Source organism: Aedes aegypti, chromosome 2 (genome assembly GCF_002204515.2).
Source record: "Aedes aegypti strain LVP_AGWG chromosome 2, AaegL5.0 Primary Assembly, whole genome shotgun sequence".
Classification (NCBI taxonomy): Eukaryota; Metazoa; Arthropoda; class Insecta; order Diptera; family Culicidae; genus Aedes; species Aedes aegypti.
The window spans coordinates 399561107-399578355 of record NC_035108.1 but is presented as its reverse complement, the minus strand read 5'-3'; the positions used below and the strand labels follow the sequence as shown (position 1 = coordinate 399578355).

Genomic DNA, 17249 nt, shown 5'->3' with positions numbered 1-17249 from the left:
CCTCACTCGCGAATTCTCGTCGCCACTTTTGTACCGTGGAAATACCCCGATGGTCGTTCTCTATACTCGTCCCTACATCAGGGAATTAAACGCGCACGTAACTAATAAAACATAATTTATTGCGACACGCTAAAAGTACAAAACGATATACGGGACGTAAACAAACTAACTGAAGTACACAGATACAATACGATGACAACCACATTAAAATCATTCATTGATGCGCTTCTCCAGCATCACACATTAGCAGTTATGCTGCCGAGTGCGAGCCCAGCGGCGTGCGTAGTACTTCATAGTACACCGCGATAGGGTTGTCCTCAACAATAATTTATTTGAAAACAGTCTATCGATCGGGGCCTTCCTTAGGCGAATGGTTGGAGTCCGCGGCTACAAAGCAAAGCCATGCTGAAGGTGTCTGGGTTCGATTCGCGGTCGGTTCAGGATCTTTTCGTAATGGAAAATTCCTTGACTTCCCTGGGCATAGAGTATCATAGGGTCTACCCGTTTGGCATAATGCCGTATGGCATAATGCCGTTTGGCATACAGTGGTTTGGCATAATAGCTGTTTGGCATAATGCCATTTGGAATAACGGTCGTTTGGCATAACCACCATTTGGCATAATAGCCATTTGACATAATTGTGAAAAACATTGAATTTGATCAAATTCCTTCCATTAAGGGGTGTGGATAAACTGCTCACGATCGTTCATTCCGTTGTCAGTTATTGATAGGACATACTTCTAATCTTCATTTTTCAAGGAAACCAATATCCAATAAAGCTATTTTGGAATTGCAGCATACGGTCCTATAACACTTCCCCAAATACCATGACCCCGAAAACTATCTCCCCGAAAACCAGTACCCCGAATGCAACGTTACCCCGAATGACACATTACCACGAAAATCATTACCCCGAATGGCAAATTACCCCGAAAACCAGTTCCCCGAGTGCGACACTTCCCCGAAAGTCAGTGATGCACATTAAGAAATTCTTCAAAGACGCTCGCGAATTTGAGCCAAAAATTCCATCTTTCTCGTTCTATGTACGACAAGCGAGGTTTACCTGGCAGTGTTAAAATAATTGTCGGCGTAATAATTACTAACATTTCTATCAATATTTTTTTATTCTTTCAAGAATCGGCTGTTCTTTCGAGGTTGTATAATGCCAATGTGAACGTTTTAACCAATGATTATCCCCTCTTTGAGTTATAGGCTGTTCTTTTGAGTTGTACTGTATGAGTTAAAGTTTGAGCGATAGCTGCCAAAAAAAATCGACTGATACAATTGTCTTGAGCAAAAATCAAAGTTGACAGTGACTTCAGGCGACCTTGAAAATAAACTCCTGCATTACTTGTCTGTATTAAATCTTGTAGGCATTACAACTTCCATCAAGAGAATCGTCCTTCTTTTAATTATCGGCCTTTCGTTCAAAAGTTGCACTTGGAAAGTGATAATTTTTCTTCTTTTATCATCGGCTGTTCTTTACCGATGCATTTTTTAAATGGTTGTCAGTATAATATTCTAGTGCCATTCCAGAATATGTTGAACATCAATTATGCATTACCATCAACGCTTTTGAAATAGGGCGGTAGAGGTCTCTAACATTAACATGCGAAAACGAAATCCGCGTATCAGCGGTATCAGCGTTATTAGCAGTTCGAAAAATGTAGCAATGAATCTGTGAACACAGCTATCCTCACAAAATTAAGTGCATGCCTGTGAGTGAGATTTTGAGCCTTAAAGAATAGCTGTTGATTAAAAGAAGAATAAACCATTGATAACAAGAACACGGAATCAAATAAAAATCAAGTAGTAAATTGTATTCCATTAGCGGCTTCCAGGCTAGCACCGTTATGTAATATCATTGAGTAAAGTATATTTTGAAGTAGGGAACACTTTGTCATAGGAGGAGTTTTTTTACTTCCGAATCTTTAGATTCTTTTTGTCATATACATTAGCGACAATTTGATAGACAATGACCTCCAACGAACAAGAGAAGACGTGCTTAACCTCAACCAATTATTTTAAAAAAAATATGTATTTGTCGCATCTTCATTTTGAGTTTTTCGGGGCAAGAAAATTCGGAGTTATGGTCCATTCGGGGAAATGGTATTCGGGGTAACGGACTATTCGGGGTAATGGATTTCGGGGTATTGGTTTTCGGGGTACTTGACCATTCGGGGTATTGACTTTCGGGGTGATGGTTTTCGGGGAAGTGTGATAGAATCCAGCATACATGTCTTCCAGGGTCATTATGTCCGGGATATTACAGCGCATTTTTAACAAAAATGTATCCAACGCCTAAGTTATTCCCTGCCGTTTGAAAAAAAAAGGAACATGACATTTTATGACGCATCTTATGGTTCCGCATATTACTTAACACTGCAGTAACTTCCTTTTTCAAATTATGCCAAACGACCATTATGCCAAACGACTATTATGTCAAACAACTGTTATGCCAAACGACTATTATGCCAAACGACTTTATGCCAAATGGCATTATGCCAAACGGGGTAGACCCAGTATCATATTACCTGCCACACGATATACGAATGCGAAAATGGCAACTTTGGCATAGAAAGAAGAAGAAGTCTATCGATACTCTGACTCTATTGCTATTGAACTTATAAAAAAAAATATATTTCATGAGGTTTTTAATGTTTATCATTACATAATAGTCGAATTTCTAACTGTAGGTCGCTTTGTTTCTGTTCGCCCCCTTTTCTATTCACCCCGTTTCACGGTACTGGTAAATAACCTTATGTTGCGAGAAATTACTCAATTTGCATCATATCATACTCCCAGTGAAAAAAACTTGAAGATTAATGTGTCGCATTCAGGGATTGAATCCAGAGAAAATTGAGAGAATCTCTCACGTATCGCTCTCTGTAACTATCATAACATGCTGCACATTATGAGTGACTGTTTATCGTATACTGCTACAACTTTGATCAGATTGGGGGGATAGTAGTGCATGATAAAACCCCTTTAAACATGCTCCAAGCCTAGGGGACACTATTGCTATTGGAAGTTCGTGGATTGTTTATCGTGCCAGTAAAGAAAAACACCTATCCCCAACGGTAAACAAGCGAGAAAAATGGATTTTATCATCGCTCTCTCATTGGGGCTCTCGCTCGCTGCTTCCATTTATCAGACTTGTTACACCTTGCGATACAATGACGATCGTGAACCGCAACAGATGGGATGTTTTTCTTTGCTTGCTTTGATCGTGCTTCATACTCAAATGAGAGCGAATTCTGCAACGGCTGGTCGCATTATGGGGTTTGCAATCATCGGATTAGTGTCCTTTTCCAGGCCACAAAACTTGAATAGTTATGTGGTGTTGTGTCGAAATTTTGTTGAAATCGATCGAAAATTACGGAAATTAGAGCCAAAAGATTACGAAAATTTGGTTGCAAAAATAGGTCAGGGACGCAATGGTTTACTACCTCTCTACCAACTTACCACAACTTAGTCCTGATGCAGATTACGAGTCGACAGACAGTCGTGCAACTCCTGAAAAATAAACCTTTTGCCCATGGTGATTGAAACTGAAACTACCCGGTATTCTTATATTCAAAATGTATATTTTCCTGATGTATTCTTCAAATTCTCGGGTATTTTTCGTATTTTTTCCCAGTAATGTGTAATTCCCGGGTTTTTCCCTCTTTTCCTCAATGTGTCCCAATGGTCACCACAAGCGAGTGACCAATCGATTAAGTTTCAGCTCAAACGAATGTCTGGTTCTCCAAATTTGTGCTCTTGAATTTTTGAGGTTTGGTTTCGGCACATCTTCACCTTAACTTATTGCCTTTCGAATGAGCTATGCACTCAGGCAAATGGACTATCGATAAACATAGGAACCCCTTATGAAAGTTCGCCACAAGAAATCGGGTTGAAATTCATAAATTTGCCTTATGAAACCAGAATTTGTAAACAAAAAACGTTTAACCCGGCAACCTGGAATCGAACCAAGAACCTTGCGATCGATAGGCCCGAGCGTACACCACGCGCCAATCGACGCCTTGATCAGAAGTGATGCTAAAACGGTACATAAAGCGTTCGTATTGCAATAATCGATCAACCTTTCATAAGGCAAAATGTATGAAATTCGATAGTCCAGTTCGCTGCGTGTGGAGTCTCAACGTGTAATCAAGCATGGGAAACATTCTCTCGAATATTACGTTTCTCTCGCTCACTTCCTTACACGCTAAGCCTACTCAACGCAGCGCATGTGTAAAAACTACACAGAATGAGGCAACCAGTGCAGGACTCTCTGGCTGAGTGAAAATTCTGTGTAAGTCGCACTCATGCTGTGTGTAGCCGATGTGTTGGCCTTCGGCTGTGCACGGATCGATGGAAATGGAACTGTCAATCTCACCCGCGCGGCAGCAAACAGTTGGCCGTTGGTAAGATGGGGAGTTTTCTGTGATTTTTTCAGGCGAAAAGCCGGAAGATGGTCGCAAATGTGGAAGTTTTTTCCCCATTTGCTTCCGCTTCGGCTATTCGAATGAAAAAATCTCTGAAAACTTGAAAATTTGAATGTTTTTTTTTAATGTTTCAGAAGCAAAACAAAAATGGAAGCGAGTTCCGCATTCCAAGCGTTCCTCCTCTGTGCGCATTTCACTCATTCGGTTTGTTTACCACCGTTTGCACAAAACTGTATACAGCCCCCTTTGCACAGAATCTGTGCTGCATGAAGAGAGGCTGATTTTGTGTACTCGGCACTCATTTCTGAGCGTGACAAGTTTAGCGTGTAAGCGGTCAAGAGCGAGATTGCCATTTCTGCAACCAAGCTGAGTGTTTCAATTTCCAAAGCGCTTCACGCTAAACTTGTCACGCTCAGAAATGAGTGCCGAGTACACAAAATCAGCCTCTCTTCATGCAGCACAGATTCTGTGCAAAGGGGGCTGTATACAGTTTTGTGCAAACGGTGGTAAACAAACCGAATGAGTGAAATGCGCACAGAGGAGGAACGCTTGGAATGCGGAACTCGCTTCCATTTTTGTTTTGCTTCTGAAACATTAAAAAAAAACATTCAAATTTTCAAGTTTTCAGAGATTTTTTCATTCGAATAGCCGAAGCGGAAGCAAATGGGGAAAAAACTTCCACATTTGCGACCATCTTCCGGCTTTTCGCCTGAAAAAATCACAGAAAACTCCCCATCTTACCAACGGCCAACTGTTTGCTGCCGCGCGGGTGAGATTGACAGTTCCATTTCCATCGATCCGCGCACAGCCGAAGGCCAACACATCGGCTACACACAGCATGAGTGCGACTTAGGGCGCTGCCATAGTAAACGCGTCGAGCGATGCGTGCGCGTGTGCGAGCCCGCAAAGCAGAATATCAACAACAGGAAATCCTTTGATCGCATCGCGTTCGCGGACGCGGACGCGTTACTATGGCCGCACCGTTACACAGAATTTTCACTCAGCCAGAGAGTCCTGCACTGGTTGCCTCATTCTGTGTAGTTTTTACACATGCGCTGCGTTGAGTAGGCTTAGCGTGAATTTCTTCTTGTTCGCCGAGCGACAAGTTAGACAAAAACGGCAACAGAATGATTCACTACCGACTCCTTGTGCCGAAGGTATCCGATTGCTGTAGCGAATAATTATTCTTTACATTCCGATTCCGCACGAGTGGCATTCGTGTTTGAGAGCTGAAGAGCGTTCACTGACTGGGAATACACAAGGCGAAAGGATTCAGTGAACGCAAAATCTGTACATTTCACAGAAAGCATTCAGTGATTGAATGGCGAACGCGTTCTTTCGTGTCTCCTATTTAAGAGCGAATAGGTGCTCTCTCCGCTCATTATATCTTTGCATTTTCGGTTTATCTCAATCGTTTGCGACTCGTCGGGATTGCGCTCACCCTAGTAGCGTTCGGTAGTCACTAAACATTCGGTGGCAGCAGATACTTTGCAGATATTTTTTCGGTAGCGTTCGGGTGAGTGAGTGAATTTTCCCATGCTTGCGTGTAATAACAGAGATATATACAAAAACATGTGTTTTTTGGGACCACGGATCCCAAACATTTGCACGGAAGTGTATGGGTAGCTCATAGAGTTCCGTATGATCACATTGCCCTACTCAGGATGACCAATGTCCCAAATAATAATGCCCATTCCGCTTACCTTTGTCTTTGTCCTCTCCAAGCAAATCGACAACGTTCTGCTGAAGGGCTTCGGGAAGATGCTGCTTCTTGTAGTCACGCCGTATGAAGACACCATTATTGCATTCGGGATCCACTTCCAACAGCGGAACACGTTGCTTCTTGACCGAGAAAGTGCGATCCGCTTCTTGTCGTTTAGTTTGTCCTGAGAGCGGATACGTTTCATCAAGTGGACGTTTTTGGCTCCTGGCGCCATCGATTGGAGTTGATTTGGCGAACAGTCGTTTGGCAAACGGAAGTGGATGCTTCGATTTGGCTTCCGACGCGATGGTTGAAATGTCCAGATTTTGAAACGTGTTGCCTATCTCGACGGCTTCAGTTTCTGAGTCGGATGACAAATCGACTATAAGCGTAGGTTTCTTGGAACGAGGAAGCGACGCTCGTGGTGGAATCGGTTCTGCGGGTGTCGTAGGAGTTTTAATGTCATCTTTTGCGGCGTTATTTGAGTTTTTGTTGCGCAGAGATTGATTGGCGGCATTTTTGGCTGCTTTTGCCGACGTGTTCTCGTTGGTGGTTTTGGGTTTTCGCTTTCTGGAAGAGTTAGTTCCTTTGCGGTTTGCTTGCTTTTTGGCAGATTTTTTGTTACCCTCCGAATCGATAAATTCGTACGGATTGTCTGCCGTTGGTTCCCGCTTGAAGAACCTTTTGGTGGAACGTTCAACCATTTGATTTATCTTTCGAATGTTCTTTTCAAGTTTTTTGTCCAAAACTTTTTGTTGGTTAATGCCAAAAATCCCGTTATTGTCAATGTAAGCCTGCAGGGATTGCTCTAATTCCTCGGTGGACATCATATCTGTTGCGGAAGATTCGTTTAGCACATCCGAAGCGTTTTGAATATTGTCTGTGGCCGCCAACGGCTTTACATCCAACGTTTGGATCGGTTTTACGGTATTGACCAACTTCTTTTCGACGTATTTGTTGCGTTGGATCTGCGAGTCGACACTTTCGTTCAGAACATCAGGAACTGTTTGCTTATCGAACAGTTTTCGCTTCTTTCCCTCATTCGATTGCAAATCAACTGATTCTTCAACGCTGCGTTTCGGCGGCGAGTTTTGCTTTGATGCGCGGCTTGATCTTCTTTGTTGGCAGTCTTGCTGAAGGGATTGGAATACTCGCAAGCGTTGGACATCTTGCAGAACGACTCGCACATCGGACACTGAACGATTGGGCTCCAAGTTCTCCTTGTTGCTTCCAGCTGAGCTAGGGGTGTCCAACATTTGGCAGCGCATATTGCGGTGCTGTTCGATTGCATCACGATTTTCGCGCAGACGAGGAGATTGGTCAAAATTGTGGCTGTTGGCAGGTCCCGACACTACCGACTCCAACAGAGACACATTCAGCAAGCCTTCGATGTTGGTTATATTTGGTTGTACGGCCGAATCATCTTCGCGATCAGCTTTCAGCCGTACTTCCGGAATGACTTCTTTCACTAGGTAATCCCAGTCAAACAATGGTGAAACGGTGAACGTTATGGTTCCCTTCTGCTCGATGTTAAGTACATCTGGTTGAAAGGTGATACGTTGATACTCAATCGAAAGTAGATGTTTGTCGTTACTGAAATAAATAAGGCTGATATTAGGTACATCATAGGGGTAGTCCATGAACCACGTGGTCGTTTTGGGAGGATAACCAGGCTCCATACAAATTTTAAAATGTTTGTGTGAACAAATGGTGCGAGGGGGGAGGGTTAATGTTAATTGTTAATGGACAGCCCCAACAGGGCAACATTTCGGAAGATCTATAACACTAATTTGCAAAAACTTATCATCGACGATTAATTTGATAACTTTCATTAAATTCGGGAGGAGCCATAAAGAAGCGTAGTGTCAGGAGATGGAGTTGTTCTACCGTTTACAAGTAAAGCAGAATTTTGTCAGAAACCCAACACATCACGCAAATGTTTCATGACGCACTCCAATATGAACTGGGTTAAGACAGAGATCATCTTGATGGACGAACATGAGGTGATCGAAAGATGAAAGCAAAATTTCAATGAACGCTTAAACGGTGATGAAACCGCAGGAAATGAAATTTATGACAACGGAGAAAATATCTACGTAAGTAGATAGTAGCGTACAATGAAGACCAAGCAGCTTTGTTTTTTTTCTCTCGGAATCGGACACAATTGATCTGGGTGTCATCGCTCGTTCTCAAAGGAGCATGCAACAGATTCAACGGATCAAACACTACTCTTATTCGAAATATCTAGTCCTATACTTACTCAATCTTCCAATCAATTTTCGACACATTTCGGTGATTAATCTCCAGTTCCACGTTCATGTCCAAACGTTTTGTTCCACCACGGGCCAGCACAACACAACAACCCGCAAACCTTACGGTCGCCGGTTTAAAATTAATGTCCATCCACAGGCCATTCGAGTCTTTAGGTTGTTCCAAACGATATTCTCCAATTTGGCAATTTTCAACGGGAACGGAATAGGCAGCGAACATCGGATATCTATTTTGCATCTCATTGATAAAAATGCGTACTTCCTGTAAATATAAAAACGAACAATAGAAGTCAAATCTCAACACGCAGATTAGAGAATACGGTGTGTACCTTCTCCACTGCGATAGACTTCCAGGCCAGAAGCTTTTCCCAAGAACCGCCGATCAACCGTCCTAACTCCAGCACGTAATTCTTACGATCTTTTGATTTATTGAATGCCAAAGATGTGATGTAGATCAATTCCACCAAAAGTCGTTCGATCTTGTAGTATCCGAATCGTTTGAATTGGACAATCAGTTTTTTACTACAAAGAGGGAAATGATGACAAATAACATCTTAAGCTAGGTATGCTGTTTAGCTCAAGAAAAGTAAAAATTTCTGCGGAAAGAAATGTTCAAGAAATTTTCTACAGTGAGCTCCATTTGAAATGACATTTCTTTTCAACTGCGTACTGCTATCAAAGAAAAATACTTTTCTTGAGCATTTCTTACAAGAAATTTCCCACGCATCGAGATAGGCGATTACTTTTCTGTTGAAGTGCATACTTCGCTTTATGATTAATACAATTTACTTACAAATGATTTCCACAATACTCGATGGCGGCCAGGGTTTCCTTGCAAGAAATCCGCTCGAAAATGTCCAACAGACCATGGAGAGCAATCATCACCGTCTGGTGCGAAACGTTTGCGATGCAGCAAATCACGCAAAGGGTTTTCACGATCGTCCCAAGTGTCTCCTCTTCCAGGGGTTGCTCCCGGCGATCGTTGAGATAGATCTGGTCAAGTAAAAAGAAGGTATTTGATAATAAGTTATAATTAACTAAATCAGATTTAATAATCGTTATTTGATGTAACTCTATTGATATCTCATCATTGATGTATTTTTCCTACGCACCCCTAGTGCGTTCTAATGTCAGTTGACGGTCGTCCCTCCGACGATCGTATACGAACGAATCGAAGTAGCCGAAGGGCTCTGATCATTAGTAAATAAACAAGACAGCTTCAGTCTTATCTGAACTACCAGCCTAACCAGATCGCTTTTACTTCATCAGTCTCTTAATACAAGTTCACTTTTCCTCCGCCGGTCTCGGGAATTGTAAAGTGTCGACGAGAAAAAGGTATTTGAACGCGTGAAATTGGAGTTAGTTTTTTTTTTTTAATTGGACTCGGACAAGCGCCAGCAACAGAATTGGATCAGCGTCACCGGAGCGGTGGATTTGATCAGGGTGAACGACATATCAGGTGAAGTTTTTTTTTTCTGATAGCTTTGCAGTGGTTGCTGACGGTAAATTTGTAAGTAAAACATTGAAAGTGTTTCGAAAGTGCTGAAATTTATAGAGAAAAGCGGATCAGCATAGCGCCATTCGCCATTTGGTTTTGGTGGCGTCGTTTTATTGTGTTTTTTTCTATTTCACTGAAAAGGCCTTTTCATTTTGGTGGGCTGCAGCAACAATAGGGTGGTCCAAAAACAATAATTTGTTTTTCAGATTCAATTTAATTGTTATTCAGCATTGTTGTATCGCATATACAATAGCATTATTAATTCTGTATTCTTTCTTTATATTGAACAATAGGATTCTTTACACAGCTATTGTGGAGTCTTGAAAACCGCCAAATTGTAAGCAGTAGCAAAATTCAACGGAATTGCTTTCGCCGATACGGATTTGGAAGCAGTGAGGAAATCTGCCGGCGGGACTGATCCGTAGCCGTTTGTGAATCCGTAAACAGGAAAGGTTTTTCGGTAATAGGGTGAGTCCTTCTGTTTTTTTTATTATTGTTTTGCACGAATAGTGAAGTGAAAAAGTGTTTTACTTCTGTTTAATTTGTATGAAAGTCTAATAGCTTTGATTTCTCATTTTTATCTTCCTTTTTGGTTTAATTCCAAACATTTTATTATATTTTTCATTATTCAACTGTTTTATTTATTTTACATAATATTGATGCCATATGAATTTATCATTTAATTAACTTATTTGCCTATTGCTTGAAAATTATTATCGAATCAATTTGTTTGCTGATTGTTCAAATTGTGTTTTATATATTTTTCGTGTGAAATTTTTAATTTTGTTTTATTAGACAATGAGCTCTAGCGTGGCATTTTCTCTCGAACCCTACCGTAGGGGTACATCATTTAATGATTGGTTTACCCGGATGAAATATTTCTTCCGGGTGAACAAAATTAATGAAGAAGACAAAATGGCATACTTCATCACAATGAGTGGCCCAGTTATATTCGCTGAAATTAAACTATTGTACCCTACGGGTAATTTTGAAGAAGCAGCGTTGGATGATATTGTCTCAAAACTCAAAAATCGCCTAGACAAAACGGAACCGGATTTAGTACAAAGGTATAAATTCAGTACTAGGGTCCAAAATCCTGATGAAAGTGTCGAGGATTTTATTTTGAATTTAAAGCTTCAGGCTGAATTTTGCGGTTTTGAAAATTTTAAAGAAGTTGCTATTCTTGACCGCCTTATCGCTGGATTATGCGACAAGAAATTGAGACAAAGACTTTTGAGTGAAGAAAAGTTGACTTTGGCAAATGCTGAAAAGTTGATTGCAACATGGGAGGTAGCGAGGGCTAATGCTGGAACAACTGACCAATCACACATAGGGCATCCAAGTATGGTGGCTGCGGTACTTAATTGCGTTGCGTTGCGTTGCGTGGTAACGGAGTATTTCGTAGATTGCATACTGAAAACTGTCATGTTAGAAACTTTACAACACTTATTCCAATTACTCATGGAAAACTATTTTGGATCAAATAGTTATCCAATCGGAATTCAGAGATGCAAAGACATGATAATTTCCATTGCCGGCCACGCCCATCTTCTCCGTTACGAGGAAAGGAAAGGAAAATGATGATATGACACCTACTTGAAGAGAGGCCAGCGACTCACCGACGCCCTCATAGATGTCAAGGAGTTGGATGATGGGAAGGGTAATGGTCTAGGATTCACTATAAGCGAGTGATGCGACCGGATTGACATTTAGTGTATGTGTAGTTTAGTATACTTTTTGTAATTGAGTGTAAGCGTGAATGTAATGTTTTCATCATCGTTGGGAGTGACGTTGCTAAGAAAGTTAAAGTCACTCCATGCGTGTTCGTCTTCCAGGGATGAGACACAGGTATTTCCACCTTGTGCCCTAGCTAAGAAGCTTTGGTTTGAGCGCCATTACTCGCTCTCTGAAACGAGAAGATAAAGTGACCCAACCCCATGCTACAGAAATAGCCCAGAATTAAAAACAGCGGTTAAATCGGAACAAACTCACCAAATCCGTCCACTTATCAAAACGCCGAGTAAAAACACGTTTCCTCAAAAACTTTAATATTAATCTTTTGGAAATTTGAATCGACATCCTTTGAATGGTTTCATATCTGAAGTATGGTGGCTGCGGTACTTAATAGGCCAAATGAGATACAGGGAATAGCGGCGTCTGGGATAGCTCAAGTTTATAATTTATCAAGGAAATATCAAGGTTTTGGGAATGGGGTTAAAGACAGCAGCAATAGAGGACCGGTTAAAAGTCGATTAGGTTTCAAATCTCCAGGGAAGATAGAGCAATCATATAGAGGAAGACGTGGAGGTGAAACTGGCAGTTTCCCACAAGATGGACGTTCTGGAGGACACCGGCAATGGCAGCGACCCGACTATTCCCAAATGGTATGCAATTTTTGCGGAATCAGAGGCCACATCCGTAAAAAATGCTTTAAATTGAAAAACTTGAATCGTGACGCAGTAAACCTTGTCGACTCGTATAGGCCAGGACCGTCAGCGGATAGGCATATTACTGAGCTGCTGGAGCGAATGCGAACCAAAGACGACGATGATGACGAGAATAGTGACGAAGGTAATCTACAATGTATGTATGTGTCATCCATCAATAAGATTAGCAATCCATGTTTAGTGCAAGTAGATATTGAAGGCAAGGGCCTAGAAATGGAGGTTGACTGTGGCGCGTCTGTGTCAGTCATAAGCAAAAGGCGATATGTTTCGAAGTTCGACAACCCTTTACGAAATTATAACGAGCCATTAATGGTAGTGAATGGAAACAAACTTAAAATTGAAGGGGAGGCTACAGTTTCAGTAAAATTTAATGGCAAAGAAGCGCTAATGCAACTTTTAGTACTTGATTGTGAAAATGATTTTTACCCGCTTTTTGGCCGAACTTGGCTAGACATGTTTTACTCAAATTGGAGACAGTTCTTCACTAATTCTTGGCAAATTAACAACATAGTTAACAACTCAGGTGAATCGGCCATTGATGAACTAAAAAATAGATACGGAAATGTTTTTATAAAAAACTTTTCGACACCTATAAAGGGATTCAAAGCAGAGCTTGTAATGCGGGATGAAACTCCGATATTTAAGAAGGCTTATGACGTTCCCTATAGATTAAAGGACAAAGTTTCAGCGTATTTAGACAAATTAGCGAAAGAACAGGTCATTACGCCAATTGATACTAGTGAATGGGCTTCACCAATCATAATCGTGATGAAGAAAAATGGAGAAATCAGATTGGTAATAGATTGCAAAGTTTCGATTAATAAAGCCATTGTACCGAATACTTATCCTTTGCCTACTTCTCAAGATATTTTTGCTAACTTGGCAGGTTGTAGAGTATTTTGCGCGCTTGACTTAGAAGGTGCATACACACAATTAGAATTGACGGAAAGGTCCAAGAAATTTGTGGTGATTAATACGATGAAAGGGTTATATAAGTATAATAGGCTACCTCAAGGTGCATCTTCAAGCGCTTCTATTTTTCAACAGGTAATGGATAAGATTCTAGAAGGGATTGAAAACGTATCATGCTACCTTGATGATGTCTTGATAGCTGGAAAGACCGCAGAGGAATGTAAAAATAAGCTTTTGTTGGTATTGGAACGTTTAGCAAATGCAAACATAAAAGTAAATTTTGAAAAATGCAAATTTTTTGTTACGGAGCTTACACATTTGGGACATATTATTAGCGATAAAGGGCTTAGGCCTTGTCCGGACAAAATATCAACGATAGAGAAGGCAAATGCCCCGAAAAACGAGTCAGAACTTAAATCATTTCTTGGATTGTTGAATTACTATCACAAATTCATACCAAATTTATCCTCGAAACTGTACCCTTTGTACAATTTGCTGAAGAATAATGTGAAGTATGTTTGGGATGACAAATGTCAAAAGGCATTTTTGGAAAGCAAAAATTTGCTGATTGACACAAACTTTTTAGAATTCTATGACCCTAAGAAACCCATTGTAGTAATATCAGATGCCTCTAGCTACGGTCTTGGAGGGTTAATTGCTCATGTGGTAGATGAGACAGAAAAACCAATAAGTTTTACATCCTTCTCGCTGAATTCAGCCCAAAAGAAATATCCCATTTTACATTTAGAGGCTTTAGCATTAGTATGCACCATAAAGAAATTTCACAAATTTCTTTATGGTCAACATTTCATTGTTTATACAGATCACAAACCCTTGGTGGGAATTTTCGGAAAAGAGGGTAGAAATTCAATTTATGTGACAAGACTGCAACGCTTTGTTTTGGATTTAGCGATTTACGATTTTGACATTATTTATAGGCCCTCACACAAATTAGGGAATGCAGATTTCTGTTCGAGATTTCCTTTGAAACAGGATGTTCCCGAAGATTTAGACACAGACGTTATAAAAAGCATAAACTTCAGCAAAGAAATTCCAATCGATTCCAAATTAATCGCTGACGCTACAAAAGAGGATGAATTCCTTCAAAAAGTGATATTTTTTATGCTTAATGGCTGGCCAGAAAGAGTGGAAAAGCAATTCACAGACGTTTTTTCAAATTATTTAGATTTAGAGTTAGTGGACGATTGTCTTCTTTTTATGGACAGAGTAGTTGTCCCGAGGATATTCCATGCCAAAATTTTGAGGCAGTTACATGCAAATCACTCTGGTGTGATTAAAATGAAGCAGTTAGCAAGGAATACTGTGTATTGGTTCGGTATAAATACCGACATAGAAAAACATGTGGCTGAATGCGATGCATGTAATAGCATGACAATAACTCATAAATCTAAGGAATCGTCCCAATGGACTCCAACAACGCGGCCCTTCAGTAGAATCCACATTGATTTTTTCTTTTTTGAACATCGCACCTACCTTTTGATTGTGGATAGCTTTTCCAAATGGATTGAAATTGAATTGATGACCCATGGTACGGATTGCAACAGAGTTTTAAAGAAATTGGTCGCCTATTTCGCACGTTTTGGTTTACCAGATGTTTTGGTTTCGGACAATGGTCCTCCTTTCAACTCCCGAAACTTTGTTGACTTCTTAGAGAGGCAAGGGATAAAAGTAATGAAAAGCCCACCGTATAATCCCGCCAGTAACGGTCAGGCTGAAAGATTGGTTAGAACTGTGAAAGAAGTCCTCAAGAGATTCCTAATGAATCCTGAAATTTCGTGTTTAGACTTGGAAGACCAGATAAATTTGTTTCTGTTTAATTTTAGAAACAATAATTTGACAAAAAATGGACATTTTCCATCGGAGAGGATATTTTCATATAAACCAAAAACTTTTTTAGATTTAATAGATCCAAGAAATCATTACAAGAAACATCTTAACGTACCATCCCCACATGATGATGTTAACACTAAACATCGTAGCGGAAATATTCCGAAAAATACAGAAGATATTGACAATCTGATGGAAGGGGATGACGTGTGGTACAAGAACCACAACCCCCACAATCAAGTTAGATGGATTAAGGCAACTTTTATTAAAAAGTATTCTCGCAATACGTTTCAGATATGCATTGGAAGCGTGGTCACCATGGCACACAGGACGCAGATACGACCATGTAAGCCGTCTGCAACGTGGCAAAGGCCGAACGTTTGGATTACGAGAGCGCAGTCAAGTAAGGAAACCTCGATGGCGCCCCCTGCTGACTACCCGCCAGCCGGCGATGAACTACCCTCCAGTAACGATCCGCCTATTGGCGAAGAAAATCAGCAGCAGGCTCCGAGGGGACGCAACAAGAGAAGACGCCTGGAATCAGGTTCCAACCAGATAGAGCCCCGGAGATCCAAACGGACGAAGAAAGTTAATCGCAGTGACGATTTTTACTATAACTGAATTTTGCGAGCTTGATAAAAAAAGTTTTCGATCAACCAAATTTGAATTCGTGATTATGATATTATTGTAATGAATTGTTTCACGTTCTGATAAGTTTAAACTATGTAAAAGGGGGAGAATTGATGTATTTTTCCTACGCACCCCTAGTGCGTTCTAATGTCAGTTGACGGTCGTCCCTCCGACGATCGTATACGAACGAATCGAAGTAGCCGAAGGGCTCTGATCATTAGTAAATAAACAAGACAGCTTCAGTCTTATCTGAACTACCAGCCTAACCAGATCGCTTTTACTTCATCAGTCTCTTAATACAAGTTCACTTTTCCTCCGCCGGTCTCGGGAATTGTAAAATCATAAAAATAAGAATAAGCTGAATTCTACAAACAATGAACAAGGAAACCGACCACAAAGCAATAAATTCATATCTGTGAAACTCTAAGCTGAGAAGCAGACTCTGTTCTAGTAGAGACGCAATGCCAGAAAAAAGAAAAAAAAAAGAAGGGATCACATGTATGAAAGAGACTGAAAATGATCAAAAATGAGACTAATCGCTAACACCGCATTCAAATTACAACATCTACCACAGCGGTGGCGATAAAGCTGAACACGGAGTTGGTTTCATAGTGATCGGGAAGCATCATCGTTATTAGGTGGAGGCCGATCAACGAGCGGATCTGCGTATTGAGGATTCGGTTCAAATTCTTCAACTACAGCCTGATCAACGTCTATGCACCGACTAACGACAATCCCGATGGCGTGAAGGACGCGTTTTACGAATGTCTCGACAAGACCTATGGAGAATACCCAAAACACGACGTGAAAATTATCATCGGCGACGCTAATGCGCAGGTCGGAAAAGAGGACTTCTTCCGCCCTATCATTGGCAAAGAGAGCCTTCACTCTGTTACCAACGACAACGGCCTACGTTTAGTGAACTTTGCTGCCACCAGGGGGATGGCCATCAGTAGCACCTACTTTGCACGCAAGGATATCCGCAAGCGCACCTGGCAACACCCAAATGGCGAACTTTGCAACCAAATCGACCATGTTCTGGTAGACGGCCGACATTTTTCCGATGTCATCGATGTCAGAACTTTCAGGGGTCCTAATATCGACTCGGACCACTATCTCGTTGTAAGCAAAATTCGAGCGCGATTATCAACCGCTTCGAGTTTTAAAGATCGACAATCGTTGCGTTTCAATATTCAACGCCTGTCAGCAGATGGTGTAGCAGCGGACTACCATCAAAAGCTCGAAGAGCGGATTAGCGAAATCGACGAAAGCGTCAACCTCAGCGATCTGTGGGAGTTAGTCCACGGAGCTGTGAGCACAGTATCGCGAGAAGTGGTAAGTACTGCTCAACGAAGACAAAGGAACGGTTGGTTCGATGATGAGTGCCAGAGAATGACGAACGAGAAGAACTTAGCTAGAAGCCGGCTGGTGTCTGGTACCCGTCAGAGCAGAGAGCGGCACAAGGAAACAAGGGCAGCCGAAAAACGGATCCAACTTCTCAAACACGGAAGT

At 41.1% G+C, this 17249-nt stretch overlaps 1 protein-coding gene and 1 long non-coding RNA gene across 2 annotated transcripts in view; one reads left to right on the top strand and one right to left on the bottom strand.

Moving 5' to 3' along the window:
- LOC23687409 overlaps nt 1-17249 on the bottom strand; it is a 56368-nt gene that overhangs the window by 9993 nt on the left and 29126 nt on the right. The window contains exons 2-5 of the mRNA XM_021847108.1: nt 9196-9395; nt 8732-8924; nt 8393-8664; nt 6134-7725 (exon numbers count right to left, since the gene is read on the bottom strand). Of these exons, the coding sequence (XP_021702800.1) occupies nt 6134-7725; nt 8393-8664; nt 8732-8924; nt 9196-9395 (2257 nt within the window). The remainder of the gene's footprint in view (nt 1-6133; nt 7726-8392; nt 8665-8731; nt 8925-9195; nt 9396-17249) is intronic.
- On the top strand, nt 9498-16003 carry LOC110676972. The gene is made up of 3 exons (XR_002500860.1): nt 9498-9861; nt 10194-10368; nt 15402-16003. It is a non-coding gene; the product is annotated as an uncharacterized LOC110676972 (long non-coding RNA).